Genomic DNA, 20,575 nt, shown 5'->3' with positions numbered 1-20,575 from the left:
AAGCCGTGTGGGTCGTGGGCCAGTAGTGCTTCTCTCCAGCCTAGGTAGACCAGATCCGAGGCCTTGCAGGGAGGTTCACATGATGTTTGCTTCTGCTTGTTGCCGCAGTGGCTGTAGCTGTGACGGTTGAGAATAGCTGCCGGCAACATAAGCTCTTAGAACGGTTTGAACATCTGAGACTGTTAGGGTCAATCGGCTCGGGTCGAACTAAGCCGTGCCGGCAGAGCTGTTCGGAGGCAACAACATGTCCCATACGGTTGTTGGGTGTGTTTAGTTCACTCTAAAATTAGAAGTTTGGTTGAAATTGGAACGATGTGACGGAAAAGTTAAAAGTTTGCGTGCGTAGAAAAGTATTGATATGATGGAAAAGTTGGAAGTTTGAAGAAAAAGTTTGGAACTAAACTCGGCCATTGTACGAGGCCAACTGATTGCCGCTAAGGAAACTAGGCCATGGCACTGGTTAAAGATAGAAATGTTATGACCGCTCATATTGCAAAACGTATTTATTTGTGACCAGAGAAAGTATAACACATTTCCCCTTTCTTTTATCATTCATGATTCTATATTTTTATTTGCATGCTTCGCATGCACCTAAATGATGCATTCCACACACAAAAATATTATAAATATAATTTTATCGGATTGCTTTTATAGGACAACCTTTTAATTTGTAGGAATCGATTCGTTCGTAGATATCCATCGATCTATAAATTTTAAAAATTTTAAGTATCTTAAACGGGTCCATGTAATGCCTTAAAAATTTGCTCCGGTACTTCATGGTACCAAATCGTTTTCGATCGTTGGATCTAGCTGGATAAGATAAGCATTGTTAGATCTAACGGTCGAAAATGATTTAGTACTGTAAGATAGAACCTTTCGTGCGTAGGTACAACCCGCTTCAATGCAGAATACAACAGCGTGCAAATTGATCAGGATTATTCAGGAGGAGCACGCATGGATGTATCGATCGGTTTGATGATCGATGTGGTTTGGTTGGTTGGTTGGTTGAAGGTCGGCTTCAGATTCATCAGCTATCGCCAGCACTGTTCAATGATGTGCGTCGCCTCGCCTGAATTGGCCGATCGATGCGTCCATATGAACTGAACATTTCCGACTTGTTTAGCTCACCTAATTATTCAGTGGATATATATGATATTATTCCAGATATATTGTTTCTCTTTTCCAGGTTGTTCGCTGAAGAAGAAATTGCCTGGACAGTTCCAGCAGTGGACTGAGCAGTGGCGGACGTAGGATTTTATCCATTGCGTTTCGAGGAAAAGATTCGATCTGCCTTTTTTATTTCTGCGATCCGTGTTAATTTGGAACTAGAAAATATAGATCATCAACAAGATTAACTTTTTTCCTTCTTTTCGGAGTGGAAGGTAGCTGGGATTCTTCTTGTGCCACTAGTAGTGGTGGAATTCGATTATTATTTGGTACCCTAAAAGAAATGAAGAAAAAAAAGTAGTAAGTGGAATGTGATTCTGGAATACCATTTTCAAGATCTCACAGGACCAGATGCTGTTGGGCTGTTCCCCGGGGTTGTCGATTGATGCAGACGACTCGGTTTTAATTAGTCAGTTCACACTTCGCAACTTGATCACTCTAATTATGTATGTAACTGCAAGTGGGGAAGTAATTTACTTGCAGTAGTTGCTCAGCACGCAGTAATAATATGCAAGTCAGTAATCAGTCTTGACTTGGTAAAGTACTGAATTATTGCATAACTGAACTGAACACTCTGTAACTCTGTCAAAATTAAGAGATGTTGCTGATAGATGAACACAGTACATGTTCACAGTTTGTTTCATTTCTCCACTTTTGACAGTGAGGTTGGATCAAGCTGGGCAAGCAATTCAACAGCAGCAGCATCAGTGGCTGGCATGAACAGATCAGAGAGACATAGTCACATAAATCGAGCCTTGATTGAACTAGCTGCTGCCACTACCAATTAATCAGCTAACTAATCTGCTTATCTGCTGCTGCTAATTACAGATCGAGCCTTGATTGAACAGCAGCAGCATCAGTGACTGGAATGGACAGATCAGACAAGCACAGAGCCTTTTGATTGAACTAGCTAAGCTAGTGCTACAACTACTGATCAGCTAACTAATTAATCTTCTGCTAATCTAGTGCTCTGAGCTGTTCATGCAGATGTTGCAGGTTCATCTCCTTCCCAGCAACGGGAGAAATCAAGAACCAACTATAAGCTCTGCCTAGCTCGACGCCGGCGACGGCGAGCCTGGGGGGTTTGATCGATCCATCGGCGGCGAGAGGCGACACAGCTTCTCCTTCCGATCCCGGTCACCGTGACGGCGGCGCGGAGGAGGAGACGCGGACGGGGGCGCGGCGGCCCGTGCCGGAGCCGCCGCAGCTCCGGCAGGGCGCCCGCCGCGTGCCGGCGCACGCCCGGCACCCGGAGCAGTCGCCCCGGGCGTCGGACCACCGCGCGCACAGCCGGCACTCCTCCCGCCCCGTCCCTCCGCACGCCGCGCACCGCGGCGCCGGCGCCGGCGCCCCCCACCGCAGCAACGCAGCCGGCGACGACGTTCTGCCGCTGCTGCTACTGCTGTTGCTGCTCCTGTTCGCCATCGCCACGCCGGCCAGCATCCCCAGACCCGCGGACGCCACCGCGATCGGCGCCACCACCACCACCATGGTCGTCACTCGTCGGTAGCTAGCTAAGCAAGCAAGCGAGCAAGCTGGATCGATCGATCGATGGATGGATCGTTGGAGGGAGAGAGATGGGTGGGTTTCTTGGAGGAGATGAGATGAGATGAGATGAGGCGAGGGGAGGGGAGGAGGGGGGAGATATATAGTAGAGTGGGTGGGTCGTCGCGTGGGGCGTCGTCAAGGCGGGCGTCATGGCGACCATGGGCATGGGGGCAATGGGCATGGATGGTGGGTGGGTTTTGGAGGGTAGTGATTATACTATCTCCGTTTCTTAATAAATGACGCCGTTAACTTTTTCTCATATGTTTGATCATTCGTCTTATTCAAAAAATTTATGCAAATGTATAAGATATAAATCACACTTAAATTACTATGAGTAATAAAACAACTCATAACAAAATAAATTATAATTACGTAAATTTTTTGAATAAGACGAATGGTTAAACATGTGAGAAAAAGTTTAACGGCGTCATCTATTAAAAAACGGAGGAGTATTATTTTTCATTGATTAATATAATTTATTAATTAGCTGGGGACGAGGGGGGAAATTAATTGGAGATTACTTAGACGCGTGGGAATTGTCGCTTTCCTAGTACTAGTAGTAGCTTAATAATATAATTAAAATTTCATATATTTTATAAAACTTTTTTCTAAAAATTTTAAAATAGACCCTTGATTTTTTTTAATATGTTAAAAGATTACCTGCTTTTATTTCAAAACTTTTAAATGTAACTATAGTATATGCTATAATGTAATTATATATAATTACACTATAACAATTTTATTAGTCTATATAATATGTATATGAGTACTGCAAAATTACATGTACACTAAAACTGTACTACAGTTGTTTGAAAGTATATAAAAAAAACTTATGATAGTCTTTTAGCAATTCTCTGTTTTTTTTTTCATAAACAGGGTGCACCTTTTCTCGGCACGATTAATTTGGTCTTGTCACTCAACATAGGTATTCCACTGAAGCTTTTAGATATAGCAAGGGGAAAATTTTATCTTTCAACAAATTAGTTAGAAAAAAGTATTGGCTGAAAATGTAAATTCTTTTTTCCTAGACTAATGTTCTCACTAGCTTGGCTTCATACGTCAAAATCGTTCTCCAGTGGCTTTTTCATGGTGTGTGTCCATGTTTCGATCACCAAAAATTTAATTGTAACCCTGGTTTGATGGAATCTTTATGTTCCAACCTCTAGTAACCCATCATCCGAATTCCTGGAAATTTCATGACTCAATAAACATCTATTTGTGATATACATCTAATAAGGAATCCAGAGTACTTCATAAATGTGCATGATGGCAACTGCAGTGCAGATGTGAGATACATCTCATTGCCATGAAACATCTCTTCTAGCTTTCTCGCTTGTCCTTTCTACATGTTGGATGGCCATCTTTCTTTTTCTCCAGCATAGACAGAATCAACCCTTTCACCTTTGCTATTCATTAGGCAACCAAAAAATTAAAAGAAAAAAATAGTTGAATCTGCTCATGGTTGATTTGCACCACGATTCGTGCTCCTGCCGTCCTCCTTGGTAGTGGCTTCTTGACCGATGCCGTTGAAAGTGGCGGCGCGTGAAATAAGTTTTGAAGTAGGGTTGGGAAGAAAGAAGACGGAGGATTTTCAGGCTTACAAGAATAGCCGAGGTGGTGGTGGCCCAATAATAGGTGGTGTTCGTGACTGGGTAGTGAAGCGGCGGCATCGCCACACTAGCTGAGGGAAAGGAGGACACATTTATTATCCAGTGTTAGTGGCAAGCCAGGGCAGATCTACCAGAGTGGCTAGGGACTCAGGGATGGTACGTGGTGACAGATCTGGCAGCGGGATCCGCTAGAGATGAGGGAGGAGAGATGGGGTTATGGCTTCTCACCGAAAAGATTATGAGGTAGGAGTATGGCGACCGTATCTACTGGCTCAAGCCGTTGGAGACAGGGGAGGAGTGGTTAGGCAAGAGAATCTTGTTGTAGATGGCTCATTGACAATGAGCTATGAAGGGAGACCATAATAAAGAAGATGGCGGTGCGTTGTTGAAGGTGGCGGCGCGTAGGTGGAGGTGGGAATGGGGCGTGGAGAGAGAGGGAGGAAATGGTTTTAACCCTAGCACAAATCTCAAAGTGATCCTGCCCATTGAAGTATTAACCGATGGTTTGGGCAATCTTAGGCAACTGTTTAATAGCAAAACCCCTTTCCCTTTTTTACACGGAACATTTAGATATTGATTGTTAAAGTATAAATAAATCGTCTGTCTTTTTTTCATGAAATTATTTCTTTAGTGCAGTATACCAGTGCGCTTTTAGCTGAACTGATTGAGGCATGGTACTCGCGTACTGTTCTCAATTTGCCAAAGAAAAATCAGCTTTGCTCGAAACAGCGTCTGGTATAGATTGGCGAAAGTGGTTTTCCATCTTTTAAGTTGGCACTGAGGTGCCCAGATTTAGACAGGAAAACGACAGCGACATGATCATCGATTGGAATTGCTGGTCCTCTTTAATTTTCTTAAGGATCAATCAATCAATCAAGCTGCTGAATTATCTTCGCCGTGTAAAAGGAATTGCTTAGCTTAGCAGCTAATTAAGCTATCCCATGGACCGCAGTGCACTTCATCTAGTAGTGACCAGAAGCTCCTAGTCAAAAAGGTGTTTTTTACACACTGGAAATTAAAAAGAGCCCAGTTGGTAGATGTATCTGATAGTTGGTAAATGGTTTATGGTTTTAATAACAAGATCCCGTGTTCAATCCTTAATGCGGTCATAATTTTTTCTTAAAAAAAGTTTCGACAAACATATTTCCTCCAAATCTCATTTTTCTAAAAGAGCCCAGTTTATTGATCAGAATAAAAAAAACGAGATTTAAAGGGACATGTCCCTCCAAATATTTTTTTTTAAGGAACAAGCAGGGAGCTCCTACAATTCACTATAAAAGAAGAGAGTTGATCTAATTTATAAGAAAAACCGGACCCTAAAAATCTTACAAACGGCACGGTTAATTTATAGAAAAATAGCAAAAACCCAGTATTGATAAACTGAACCTAAGAACTAAGAACACCAGCCCAATAAGAGAAAAACTCATAAAACGAAGCTTTCGAGAAGGACATGGGCGCCGACAGAACAACAAGATCGTCCTATCCTAACGATTCTAAGGTTTTCACTCGGAGAAATCCCTTGATGTGGAGTTGAAAAAGGATCCAATAGTAACGCCTTCAAGAAGGTAAATAGCACCGGGTGTCGCCGTTGCTAGCATCGGCAAGCCAAGCAAGGTTTTCACCTCGGAGTTTCATCCAAACATAGTGTCCGCAACGGAAGCCACCAAATACTACTTGTACACCGAGGTCCCTCCAAATAATTTATAAGAAGAAATTATGAGTATGTTGAAAATTTAACACGGCACATCGGGGTTAAAATCACAACCATTTACTACTGCACAATCAAATATATCTTTGTTTATTGATCGGAATGAAATTCACTTTGTTCCAACTTGTGTGAACATATAACTTTCATCCACCAGAAACCAAAAATGTTTTGCTTTCCCATTACACGAAAAGTACACACGTACGCGTACACCACCACACTTATACTCCGAGATATGCCACACGCAAGAAGAAAAGAGTACTGTACCCTCCTTAACACGTAATCGACAAACTAATACGGAGAATAGTTCCAATATAATCATAGAGTTAATGATTCTTACCAAGTCACGCTCACACATGCGCGTGTGTAAAATACGATCACACTAGCATTTAAACCATTGTGAATACCCTTGATGCTCTACCATGCCAGAGATGTTTGGGAAGGAATTACTAAAAGGAATCGATTTTTGGATTAAAAAAAATTCAAATATAATTATAGTTAATGTAAATGTAATTGTAACTATAATACAACTATAGCTAATTACCCTGTTCTACATAAAATTGCATGTATTTCTTTAAAGTTATAATATAGTTTAAAAATATAATTATCCTATAATTAAATATATTGTAGTTATATTTTTTCATAGAAAAGTGTGCCACTTTTTTAAAAGTTCCTTGGAAAATAGTACGACCAATTCAGTGAACAGCTTTTTTCTCCAATGTGTAGTTGCTGTTGTGGACTCTTATATAAATGGAAGTTTCGGTCAAGCTAGGCAAGTTAATTAACTAATATCGTGTGGCGATCGACTGATGATTCGGTCACTGACTAAACATGAACATGGTCAGCCGTCAGAGCTGGAGAGCTAGCATGGAAGCAAACTGATTAATTAACAATTAATTGTTATCTAATTAAGCTAACTAGCTCCTGGAGAGATCAGTGGATCGACTGGGCTTACACAGAGGCGTGGTGGAAATTAAAGAAAAAGCAAAATCAAATAGAAATAAAGGTTAGAAGAATATTAGTACGATATATCGATGGCGATAGCTATCACTACCTCGTGCTCGCTCCGTTGAATCGAGACCAAGTGTTTAATTGCTGCTTACTTGGAATTTGGACTTGATCATCTTCGTTGTTCTCATCTCCAAAATTCTCCATAGCTAGCTTTAGCTTAGCTCTCTTCAGTTGCCTCTCCGTGCCATCTCCATCAGAGATCCCGTACGTATGTGGATCGCGATTGCATCACGCCTATCTAGAAGCTTGGATATATTCATCACTGTTTTGGACTCAATATAATACTGAGTCACAATCCTAGTCTTTTTTACGAACATGTAAAAACTTTACACGTTAATATATTAGTAGGAAATATATTATATCTACAACAGGGTCTAGATGGCTGAGGGGATACATGGAGAACAAAGGCAAGAAAGAGTTGCTACAACAACAGAAACTCTTAGAGAACCAGAAAAGCTAGCAGCAAACAGTACGAGACATTTAACGGGACTCCTAACAGTTTTTTCACGAACGCGCAAACGATTGATTGCACATCAGTATCCTAGAAATTAGAAAAAGGCAGAGTTTTGATTATATGACGCAATGGGAAAAAGGCAGAGTTTTGATTATATGACGCAATGGCTAGGTGGCCATATATTGCTGGGGGCAGGAAAAAATAAAAAGGAACCGAAGGAAAACCACTTAAAGAAAAAAGAAACTCCTAATACTAGGGAGGGTGGAGGCCTAGCCCCACTAAACTTCTAACAAGCTACTATCCACTTTCATCCGCGGTCACTCCTTCTAGGTAATAAGATCTTTTTATATTGTCGTCGACTCCTTTTTATATTGTTTTGTTAACCAAAAGTCACAACAGATTCAATTTAAAGCAGTGAACAAATTAAACTGCTGCAAGATAAGATCGACAAGATAAACTTTGAAGATCTTTTGTCCAATTTGCAGCACTTTTTATTTTTCGGGAGGGTCAGGATCGTTTTAGTTTGGAAGGGCATGTGCAATTGGAAGCAGCTAACCCAATTTATTAACCTTCCTAGAAGCGATCGAAACACTATCTCATAATAATGAACTAATTAATCACTACATTTAATATAAACAACAGTGCAGGTAGCTTTAAGAGCACCCGTAATGATAAAGTAAGGTGCTATCTATAAAACATGTACATCTCAGTAATAGATTAGAGTAAACCACTTCAATGGTATGTCTACATGGGTATCTATAGCTCTCTAATCCATTGCCTCGTTTTTCTCTATAAACTATCTCCAGTTTAGTAGACAGTTTTGCTCTCTCTCTTAGTTTAATATCTTCTAAGTAGAAAAATATGCTGACATGGATCTCTTGTATAGAGCCTATACATAACCATTGTAGGTGTCCTAAGCCAGCCGTTAATTCCCTCTCGCCGCCGGCGGAGGCAGCTTGGCCATTGCTGGCTCTGCGCCGGCCACCCAGCCGGATTAATTCTTCCCTCCTGTCACCGCCGCCGCCGACGCCGCCGCCAGCACATGTCGTCCGGCCGGCCGGCCGACATGTTGCCTACTTGCACGCGCACGTGGTTCACAAAGCGGCGGCGGCGGCTAGAGGAGGTGCATGCGGAGCATGGCAGGTTAATTAACCTCCGACGACGACGCCGACGCGGTTAATTGGATGACGTGCTGGCCGCGACTTCTGTTTAACTTCTCCTGTCCCCGTTACGGTAGTTCTTTCGAGATTGCTTATCAGATTATTATTTACTTATTCACTTCACGCTTCGAAAAATAGAAAAACAATATTATCCCGTTCGGACATGATGATACCTCTAAGTTATCGTCTGATATCTGGTATCAGCTGATACGTCCTCGTTCAGACGAGGTATACACATCAACCATCTATTTTAAATCGAGCCGTATGTAGATACGGAGGGATCATGTGATAGTGGAATTAAATACCGCGATACCCATAATTATGCTCAATAGCTCAAGTATATTATGTGTGTCCGATAAAGCGAGTAGTTGCTACCACACACACCTCGCAGACATGAAGAGAGATATGTCTGTCCAGCGGTGTGGTAGGGAAGTTACAATGTTTAAATCCTGATGTCCAAAATTACGTTAAAAGCTTCGTAATTGTGGACATCGCTACGATTAGCCGCGGCCACCCTGGCTGCCGTTCCGGCGAGGGAGAGAGGAGGTGTGTGTGCCGCGGCCGAGACGGCAAGATCAGTCACCATGGAATGGAAAGAAAATTATTGATCTACACTAGTCCAAGTTTAGTTACTACACCCAACCTGACATGAAGTGACTTGGTCAAGATGGCATCAAACCTGATCGATCTCTGGTCTTCGTCACATGGCTCAAATTGATCATTTTCTTAGCAAATGGTCGACGGTCTGCACGACTGCAACCAACTTGGGAAGGACTGGGGCCAGCAAACAGTAATAGAATAGAACGAAACAAGATTTGATGGATTGCCACCCGCACAAAACAAATGCAATCATGCACCAAGAGAGACTTTTCGTCGTCCGGCGGTGACCGGGCTCCGATTTGGTCGTCGAATTGATTCTGGTGAAGACGGTGTGTTATATTATGTGTAACTACTCCAGCAATGAAAAGAAAAACCAGGATTTTTTTTAGAACAAGGAATTAATTTGCTGAAGGAACTTTCGAGGTTTGGAAGCATGGCCCGCCCGGGGCGATGTCAATGCACTAATCAATTCATTCAGGTTTAAACATGTAAAATATAATTATTTTTATAGAATTTAAAGTTTATAGAATAATATAAAGATTTCTGACACACTAATTCCAGTGTACAAAAATCCATACATTTTCAACCAATCAATCTATCCCCAAAAATAGTTATTGAAGAATTTAAAGTTTATATAATAACATATTACCTAGGACAGGACGTGATATTACCTAGTACTGCAAATCTGGATAAGACTGTCTAAATTCATAAAAATAGGTAATTTCACATCATGTTCTATGTAGCTATATTTTGGGACAGAAGAAATAAGAGTTTCTAAGACGCTAATTTCAATTTATAAAAACCCATACATTTTGTACCAATCGGAATACTCCATACATTTTCAACCAATCACCTTTGGTTTATCATATAGAGTGGGATGAAATGGAATGAGCCCACTTTTAGGAGTGTTTGATTAGAAGACAATGTGACATGGATCACCCTTGTTGATAGGGATATTCTCTCCAGGGTATTTAACTTTTTGCCACTTTTAAATGTCAAAATTAATAATTTATCACTCACAATTTATAACATGTAGGTCCTCATGTGTCAGACATGTAGATCCAATGGTAAATTCTTAATTGCCACTTGTAGGAGTGAAAAATTGTTAAATATCTCATTTGTGTAAGATCCTAGCTATCTGATCACTCAAAAAAAATATTTATCTCTCATGTCAAACAAGCATGGGTTAATTGGATCCATACTATTGTAGATATGCCGATTTAGATAAATGCCATTGCAATTCATTTATTTGTATCCATACCATCGAATTCTCACAAAATTGTAACCATGCCATCGCCATTATGTTTTCCATCTTCCTCCCCCAATTTTTTTCTTCGCTCTCTCTTCTCTCTCCCCAACGGCAGCAAGGTCTGCAAGCGCAGCACTCGGCAGCCTCATTGCAAGAGAGCAGACCCTGGGGAAGAGGTCCTTGCCACCCACCACATTTGGCTTAGCCGGGAAGTGAGAGAAAGGGGAGAATGGAGGAAGAATATGGAACTAACAAGTGAGTTTAACAAGTGAGTTTCACATTTAGGGATATTTTGATCTATATGATTACAGAAAACATAATGGCGATGGCATGATTTTAATTTTGCACGAATTCGAATGATATTGATACAAATAGATGAATTGTAATGGTATTTATTTGAATCGGCATATTTGTAATGGCATGGACCCAATAATATAAGAAACAAATAGTTGGACCATCTCATCCCAAAAAAACGAAGATGGATCTAACACATCCTACCTGATCCGCAAACCTGAATTAATTCCAAAATTCAAAATTGACAATTTGACCATTAAAGATTACTTTCTTCTCGTCAGCTTATTCACCGTATTGATGCTCCACTCTTCTCTAGAAATACAATTTTCTTAAATAGCTTTCTTCTTCTACTGTATTACATGCACCATTTAAGTTAATTTATCTCTATAATTAAATAAGATAATCTATGTGCACGTCCATAATTATGTGAACAGTCTATTAGAAACGGAATATAGGGCATGTTCGGCTGCCGGGGCTACGACGCAGCATAGCCGGCGCGAACAGTGCCGCACTCACTGTGCGTTGTTGCAGCCGCCGCAGTTGGCCTACCGAACAGGCCCTAGCATGATATACCGATATCATGCCGTCCATGAGACGGTCCCCATTGCAGCTGACCGTAGAAGAGCTACCCATACCCTTTGGCCGAATTTCTCTTAAATTAAGCGAGCAAACGGTTTAAGCTAGCCGATAAACTAAACACAATTGTGCATTTTCTTTTTGCAAGACATAATTGCCCCTACCATTCAGAAGCGCGTAAGAGTTTCAAAGAAAAAAAAAATTAGAGAGAGAGCGCGCGCGCAAACAAAGCAGTATGGGTGTAAACGCTTAATGTCCAAACCCGAAAACTGCCGTTAGAGTGCCTGTAGCACCGGACCGTATTGGTCCGAACATCATTTTTCGACTCTTTGGCAACATCAGGTGAAGAACTTTGCACTCTTTCCCTTATTTTTTCCCTTTACTTTTTTTTCTTTACTTTTTGAACGAGATTCAGACGCAGGAATGCAACATCATAAATTATTTTTATTATTAGACGCATTGCCGCAACAGTGTACCACACCATTTTCCTATCAATTCTCCTATCAGGACTTCTCTCTCCGTGTGTATATATAGCACTCCTATGATTTTTAGAATCAGTCCATAAACATATATGCGTTCCTACTAATTTTAGAATCCATCATAAATGTAAGCATTCACGAGTTTTAGAAAATATAGCACTCTAGAAATGCTTTATATTTGTAAACAAATTTCAAACACAAAATGCTTGTGCTTACATGAGGAATTATGTTTGAAGCTTTCAACAATGCAGATCTGTCAAAACAAATACTAAATACCAACGACCTAATACCAATAAATAAACAGCCAAACAATAATACGTGGTTCAAGTGGTTGGAAACGAGTCTACAAGTTTGTGGCAAAGTGGACCTTTATGCAATAAACTAACATATGGAATGCCACCAAACTAAAAGACAAGCATGAGACAACCTTCCTAATTAGTAGTCTTCAAATATGTCTAACGAACAAATGCATAAAAATAGCAGAAATAAAGCAATGACTAGCAATATGCCACCTTACTCCCACCAAACAGCAAAATAAAGCAATGAATTTGCAAAGCTTCACAAATAAAGCCAACTAAGGCCAAAACACTAACATGCAACACCCTAAGGGGCGAAGATTGTCGCTTCCTTAGCACTAAATTTTGGCATTGTCTTAAAGAAATTCGACATCACAAAATCTGAATGTTCCATTTTCTTTTCAGTTAGTACATACTATAAAGAACGTGCTAAACCTGGTCCAAAGAAACCAGGACGAAATATATCAATGCATCCTCGATCAACCTGTGTGAACAAAGAATAAATAGACCAAGTAGAGCGGCTAGTACGCATGACAGTTGAGCATGCTTGGTTCAGGATCTATAAGAAGTCTTCCATATTTGGCTTGACAATACCCATAGTCCCATAAAGATTAAATAAAGCAATAAGAAATGCAAATAAGGTGGCATTCACGTAACAACTAGTGTTACACAAAAACCTGTCCCCAAAATTAGTTTGACAAACTTCATCACCCATGTCAAATTCCTAATAGCAGTTTATCATGCATCCAGTTTTTTCGTGTTGAATCAGACAGGCCAATCCGAGTGGATTCCAAGTTTTCAACACAGGTGTATGTGCCTAGGCAACACTATTTCCAACATCCAAGCAAGAAAAGCCAAATACCCACATCAATGTGTGCAAAGTTGGGGTGGTCAACGCTGCAAGGTGGTGTTTGTCACATCAAAGCATAGAGAAGCAAACCTACATGGGCTACATGCATTTCTTGAGATAATAAAAACGTACTCACCAATCAACAATCCTATAGTTACTAGTTTCTTTAGACAATAAAAACATATTCACCAAATAAACCATCCTATAACTAGTATAACAATTAACAAGAGAGTGCTAATCTTCGCAACAAAAAATCACAGATGCAAGACAGAAAATTTTTGCATCTCTTGACGTTGTATATATTCCCCTACAGCACATTCAAAACAAAACCTTTTTCTTTTAAAGAGAAAACATGAGAACAGCCCATTAAAATCTCCTTTTTTTTTTTTGCATCTCTTTTTCACAAGCCAGTTGGATGGTATATCTGCATGGCAATGGACAGTTAACTAATGCAAGTTAAAAACAACTGAATGAGAATATAAGGAAATTTCACTAGCTTATTATGTCTCCTACTTTTCTTTACTCCCGGAACACCTAGAACCTACAATCAGTCTCAGCTAACTAAAACCTTCAGAATAGCTCACATAAATAATTGTTGCAGTATGCATCTTGAACATAGCCTCCAGACTAATGACTTGATCTGCGCGTCACCATGTCCTAGTTCAGTTGGAAAAGAAATTCATTTACATGTTAAGAGAGTCATTAGCGGCAAAAAAAACATATCCAGAACCTCTGCACCGATGACTTTCCAGCATGGCAGATATGCTTCCATACCCAAATGCATATATTTTACTATCAAAAGGGGAAACTTGTTACTCTTTGTCAGTAGAAAATGTGAAAAGAAGTCAAATTAATTAAAGAAACTCATATTACTGATTGTCAGTGGAAAATATAGAGAGCAATCCAAATTAAAACAAAAGTTAGTACGTTCCAAAGTGGACGATTCATATCATCTCAACAATACCTGAGAAGCAAGCACTAACTCTGGCTGCCTCTGTCACGAGCAAACTGCCAAACAACTTAGGCAAAGCGTAAGATGTAAAAACTTAAAAGAGATTCAACAGAAACAAGCATAGTGCATATGTTTCACATGTTATACCAATCACCATGGGGCCGCAAATTTTCCGGTATCCACATGAAGAGGACTGCCAGCACTTACCAAATTGAAGAGTGAAGAAAAACATAAACAGTAACAGTGAGAATAAAGATTATATCACAGCCAACAGACAATTAAAGTGACATCACAGGAAAAATGCCGAGTAATGACAAGAATTTTAAGATAAGAAAAGTATCAGTAAATGGTTCTTAAAATGGTTCTCGAAGATGGAGATAGAGCAGATAATCTGGTTTCCTCTGTGCCCTGTCATTAACGTCCTTTATAATCATGAAACCTCTGCAATGGTCATAACAGCACAGCAAGGTTAAAGATGTGAGTCCCAAACTTCCAACAAGAAATAAATCATTCTGGCACTAGCTCCAAGAAACCTTAAGCCTGCCAAAAGAGTTGAGACGAAATCAAACATGTTAGTCCGAGCATATGGCCTATAAAGATGATAAAGGGATAACAGAAAGTGCACAGACAATGTATTGGAACATTTTCTTAAATCCAAATATCATTTAATCATGAGAAAATTGAACATATAGAAGCATGGTAAATGCTTGACCGCTGGATCAATGCCACAATTGAAAAAATATTTACGTGCCATATTTTTATATATCTAGATTAAATACAAACCTGAAAACACTATTTCAGATCAATGGAAGGCAATTTGCACAGTTATTGATACTATTTAGAGGTGTTCTCAGTGAAAATATAAGAAGGGAATACATATCCCCACAGGAAGCTACATGGGAACTGGAAAAATATCTGAAAGGTTTGATGAATACATAATGAAAAAGCATGATGCATCTTTACTACCCAAAAGGAAAGCAGAATGATGGAACTTCAATAAAACCTCACTGCATAAACGGTGAACACTTGGTCAATTTCATGTATACGCCTCAACAATTTTCCTTCAGTGTATTATCATTCTGATCTAAGTTCGATGACATATTAATCCCAATTCAAATATGTGGCCTAAAGATTAAATACTCTGTAAGGTATTTAAAACAAATTAGATATAATGAAGGCTGGCCACTACAAAGTAATCCAGCCAATTTGTGCCTTTACGAGGCATGAGCAAGCATTCCATGTTAGAGGATGTCCAGCAATCAAACTTTCACCGTAATATTATCAAAATAGACAACATGAATGGTCTCCCAGTCATCCATAAGGTTATCTTCATTAGACCCAAATAATTTTGAATATGATTAATGAGCAGTATCAAATGGATAATGTCAAGTTACCTTTTTCCACTGTTGGAAGAATTGCTTCATCTTGCCTCACATCACTTCATCTCTGACATAAACTTATCATACTCTGCATCAGCACCATATGTAGCAGGAGGCTGCTCAATGCTGGAAGGTGGTGGTGGTGGAGGCGGTGCATTGTGAGTGGCCCAAGGTGCACTTGCAATGCTCTGTGAGTGATCAGCAGTAGCTGGTGGTGGAGGTGGTGCACTGTGAGTTGCCCAGGGTGCATTTGCGATGCTCTGCGACGGATCAGCACCAGAAGGAGGTGGAGGTGGTGCACTGTGAGTTGCCCACGGTGCATTTGCAAGGCTCTGCGAGGGATCAGCGCCAGCAGGTGGTGGAGGTGGTGGCGGCTGAACTGGTGTCACCGATGGATAATAAGAGGCATAACCATAAGGAGGTGGAGGGTACATAGGTGGCGCATTTGGTGCGCCGGAAGTTCCATATACTGGAGCTGGGACAGGCTGAGTAGGTGCACCAGAACTTGGTGGTGTTACACCAGGAGGGTAGTTCTGCGCCCCATCAGTTGATGGAGCGGTGCCTGGTGGAGGGATTGGAGCTGGTGGTGGTGCATACTGCACACCATATGGAGGTGGTGTAGCTTGGCCTGGTGCAGGAGGTGGAGGATTGTACATGCTAGAACCTGGTGGCGGCGGAGGGTATGAAGCATATGGTGGCGGTTGCCCCCAAGGAACTGGAGCATAGCTCCCTGGAGGTGGTGGCGGTGGTGCTCCCATGTAGGGCTGTGAGGTGTAGCCACCAGCAGCAGGATCTGCAGGAGGATATGTTGGTGGTGCTGGCACTGCAGGTGGGCCAGGAGGAACAGCTGGCTGTGGCGGCTTTCCTGCAACTCTAACAGCAATCACTCTCCCTTCAAGATGGTAACCGTTCATCGCAGCGATTGCCACGTTAGCCTGGGATACATCCGAATACTTCACAAAACCATATCCTTTGCTCTGCCCAGTGATGCGATCTCTGATAACCTTCGCCATGACAATCTCTCCAAATTGTGAAAACAGGCCTATCAGCCCTGAATCATCCAGGGTAGGTGGCAAGTACCCAATGTACAGATTGGTCTCATCATACTCCTTCTTGATCCCATTTGCCCCTGAGGCAGCAGCACCACCACCTGCAGCCCATGGCGGGTTACTACCACTACCAGCACCAACGCCGCCGCTGCTGCCACCACTCCCGCCGCTCCCTGTAAGAGCCAACATTGGACCACTAGACTTTGTCACCGACTCAGGGGCGCTCCCCCCAAGCTCATTCAAGAAGTTCTGGTACTCATCATCCATTTTCTTCCCAGTAGTGCCCTTGACAGGACAATCAATTGTTGGATGCCCGCCATCCCCGCAGATCTTGCACTGCACCTCGCTCTTGAACGTTGACGTCCTGTTAGGGCAAGCGTACTGCCGGTGACCTGGCTCCCCACAAGTCCTACAAAATTCATCGTCCCTAATTGTCCCGTTCAGTGCCGCGAGCTCCCGCAGCTGCTGCCGCTTGTGCTCGTTCAGAACCTCATCCACCGGGGTAAGTAGCTTCTCCACCATACCTGCGGCGGCGTCCAATGCCTCCTGCGTCTCAGCCTCAACAAGCACATGGAGGTCCTCGTTCTCGCTGGGATCCGGCTTCATGTCCCTCTTCTGAAGCAGCTTCCCTTCCTTGACGCTGCCCTTCCCTCGGATTACGATCTTGGCGCCCGTCTCCTTCTCCATGCGCTTCTGCGTGTTACCGCGCGGGCCGATGATGAGGCCGATGAAGTTGTACCCGGGGAACTCCTTCATGGGGATGTAGAGCTTCTTCTGAAGCTTGGGCGGGCGGTAATCGGCGGGGGGCTTGAAGGCCGGGTTGCGGCGGATGAGCTGGGAGATGATCTCCTGGCGCTCGCGGTTGAGGCGCTCCCTGGCGCGGTACTCGCGGGTGTTGATGCGGATGCCGAGGTTGTCGTAGACGGGCTCGGGGGAGGGCGAGCGCGCGCCCTCGGGGCGGTCGTCGAGGGGGAGGCCCGACTGGAGCATGCGGGAGATCTCGAGGAGGCGCGCGTTGAGGTTGTGCACCTCCGGGTCCAGATCGGCGGCGAAGTCCTTCATGAAGTCCGGGAGCGCGATGATGGGGCGGGGCTCCTCCTCGGCCCACCGCGACTTGCGCTTCCGCCCCCCTCCGCCTCCGCCCCCGCCGCCGCCCTCCCCGCCGGAGTTAGCGGCCGAATCGTCGTTCGACTGCTCCCACCGGCTTCGGCGGCGGCGGCGGGAGGACGAGTCGCCTCCCCCTCCCGCGCCGCCGCTCCCGTCGCCGTTGTGGTGGTGCGGCTCGGAGGAGGACTCGCGCGGGGGCTCGGAGGAGTCGGCGCGGGGGCGGTCGGAGGACGGCTCCCGCGACGGGGAGCGGGCTAGGGTTTCGGCGGACGCCATGGCGGCGGCGCGTCGAGTTGTGGGGGGCGGGGGAGAGGAGAAAGCGGGTGTGGGGAAATTTCTCTCGCGATTTGGGTTTTACGAGCGAAAGCGGTGTGCGGATTTTTTTTTTTTTTTAATCAGGGAGGAGGATACGATTTTCCGGAGGCGGTTGTGCACTGCACTGCACTGCTCTGCTCGGTTTGGATCGGATCGGGCTCCCCGAGATGGGCCTTTTGGGCCCAAATTCGGTCTGATGGGCTGACTGAACATTGGAAAGGGAAATATTTATTTTATTTTCAAAAGATTTTAAAAAATAAATTGTCATTTCAAAGTTTTACAGAAGAGCTTGTTCATATTGTAACCAGAATAAACCTTATCAAATTTTGGTAATGCCAAAATTTTGGTAATTTGATAATATTGCCAAATTTTAGCAGTATTTCTTATGTATTTATCAGAGTTTGGTAAAAAAATCTAAATGTATGCACATATTTGACAACTTTACTAAAATTTGATAAGGTTTATTTTGACTACAATCTGAACATGCCCGAAATATACAAATTGGAAATATATCAAATGGGTTTGTTTTGTTGCAAAGAATTAAAATAGGCAGGCAATGTTTGTATTTATGGCGCACTAATGGGCCACTTGAGCCTGTAGTTGAAAGTTTGGCTTGGAACGTTCAGCCGCTTCAAGTGCACTAATGGGCCATATTTCATATTCGAATTTGTTTCCACGTATTTTGCTGGATAATCGAAAGGCCAAAACACACAAAATTTTCCCTAAATACAAAATTACAGTGCAAATTCAAAACCACTCAAGGCCTGTTTGGGAAGCCGAAAGTCCAAGCCTGCAGGCGAAAGTTCACTTGTCATCCCTCAACTTTACGTCGAGTTTGTAGACATCCCTTATCTCCGATACCAGAAATCTTCACCCCTACACCATACAAAACCATGTAATTTGGGTCCTAAAGCAGTATGAATGTCTGGTTTCACGGACATGGCATCCTAGTCAGCGAAATAAAAATAAAATTAATATGTGGGGGGGTCCACATGTAAGTGGAGTGAGAAGAAAAAACATGTGTGGGGTCCACATGTAAGAGGAGGCCGACGAGAATCCCACGGTTGATATTCCCACCCATCCGGCCATCCTCTCTCTCTCTCGCCGAGTTCCCTGCCACGTCGTCCACCTCTCGTCTTTCACTTTCCCCTTCACCAAATCGCTAAATCCCCATTAAACCCCAAGCGGCCGCACCGTGAGCCGAGGTGATGGAGCTAGTGATGCACAACTTGGTGGCGCTGGGCGCGACCAACCTCGTCTGTGTCTCAGCCTTGATCCCACACGCTGCGTTGCTCACCGCTAGCTTCGTCTTCCCGCTCTCCGCCGCCGTCCTCCTTGCTTGCCTCGCTGCCGCCCATCCTCCAAGCCTACGTCAACGTTGTCGCCTCCCCCTCCCTCCCAGTCTCGTCGGCCGCCTCTTCCCCCTCTCCCGCTAGCGTGGCTGGCCTCCTCTCCCCCTCCCACTAGCGCCCCCACTCTCTCGACAGGGAAGAAAAGAGAAGAAAGATGATGGGGCTGACATATGGGCCACACATTTTTTCTTCTCATATGGGGCTGACATCTAGACCCCAAATATTTATTTTATTTTTATTTTGCTGACTAGGATACCACGTCAATGAAATCTTGCATCCATATTGCTATGGGACCCAAATTGCACAATTTTGTATAGTTTAGAGGTGAAGATTTTGGTATTGTAGATAAGGGATGTCAAACAAACTTGATGTAAACTTGAGGGCGGCAAGTGAACTTATTCCCAGCCTCTTTCTACGTGAATGGACTAGAAAATTGGGCCTCCTGAACAAGGCCTTGGCTTGTTTGAATAAAGTGTGTATAACATTTGGTTTGGTCGATCAAATGTTCATCGATTTTCCTTCCTTGTCTCCATAGAAATATTTGTTCATCATATTTCCGTACTCCATCCGTATTTTAAAGTATGACGCCATTGATTTTTTAACAACATTTGACCATTCGTCTTATGCAAAAAAAATTATATAATTATCATTTATTTTATTGCGACTTGATTTATCATCGAATGTTCTTTAAGTATGACATAAATATTTTTATATTTTAAAAAATTCAAATTGGATGAATGGTCAAACGATTATAAAAAAATTTAATTACGTCATACATTAAAATACAGAGTAAGTATTTTTCCTCTTCCGTGGCCACTACCTTGTTGACCTTGCCATGACTGCTCTTTGCCTTCTACGCCCTTCTCCCCCACACCCTCTTGTAGCGTAGTAGGTGGAGTATTTTTTACCAGGACTTTTCGATGATATAACCACGTCTATAACTATTTTATTGCTTTATAGAAAATGATGTGTTTTACCTCTCATGAAGAAAAATTATGAATGGTGTTTTTTCAGTCGTTAAATTGATTTGGAAGCTAAAGTTGCAGATTTTGGTGAAAGCCATAGTTTAGACTACCATATAATACCACGCAATAGATTGTTTGTGTTTACTGTTGTAACCGCGGTTGAAATTAAGATCGGCAGGTATCGTGTAGCTATAGAGCTATCGTGTAGCAACTCTAGCTACACGATAGCCATAAGCCATTCCAACTAATCATAACCTCACCAATATTAATATATTACTCCGTATTATTGAACCCAATCAAAATAGACCATATTTATGGATTTCGGAAGGGATGTGGTTTCGTATAACGCCGATAGCTGGTATACTTGGATATATATACGTATATAATTACAACTTGAGGTTGCGTGCATAGCTGCGGAGACCGAAAATAATTTTTATTTTTCAAATATTATCAAGAG

The 20,575-nt window shown here is 42.6% G+C and overlaps 2 protein-coding genes across 2 annotated transcripts; both read right to left on the bottom strand.

Moving 5' to 3' along the window:
- Window positions 1-2,304: 2,304 nt before the first annotated feature.
- Window positions 2,305-2,658, bottom strand: LOC127770819 (uncharacterized). The gene has a single exon (XM_052296608.1). The coding sequence runs from the start codon at window positions 2,656-2,658 to the stop codon at window positions 2,305-2,307; it is 354 nt and encodes a 117-aa protein (XP_052152568.1).
- An 11,397-nt stretch (window positions 2,659-14,055) lies between these two features.
- LOC127770360 (splicing factor-like protein 1) lies at window positions 14,056-17,819 on the bottom strand. The gene is made up of 2 exons (XM_052296034.1): window positions 15,346-17,819; window positions 14,056-14,491 (listed from the first exon to the last, which is right to left on the bottom strand). Exon 1 carries the CDS (start codon window positions 17,760-17,762, stop codon window positions 15,387-15,389), a length of 2,376 nt encoding a protein of 791 aa, XP_052151994.1. The 5' UTR covers window positions 17,763-17,819; the 3' UTR covers window positions 14,056-14,491; window positions 15,346-15,386.
- Window positions 17,820-20,575: the final 2,756 nt, after the last annotated feature.

Source organism: Oryza glaberrima, chromosome 4 (genome assembly GCF_000147395.1).
Source record: "Oryza glaberrima chromosome 4, OglaRS2, whole genome shotgun sequence".
NCBI lineage: Eukaryota > Viridiplantae > Streptophyta > Magnoliopsida > Poales > Poaceae > Oryza > Oryza glaberrima.
The sequence above is the reverse complement of the archived record's forward strand: the minus strand, read 5'-3'. Positions and strand labels throughout refer to the sequence as shown.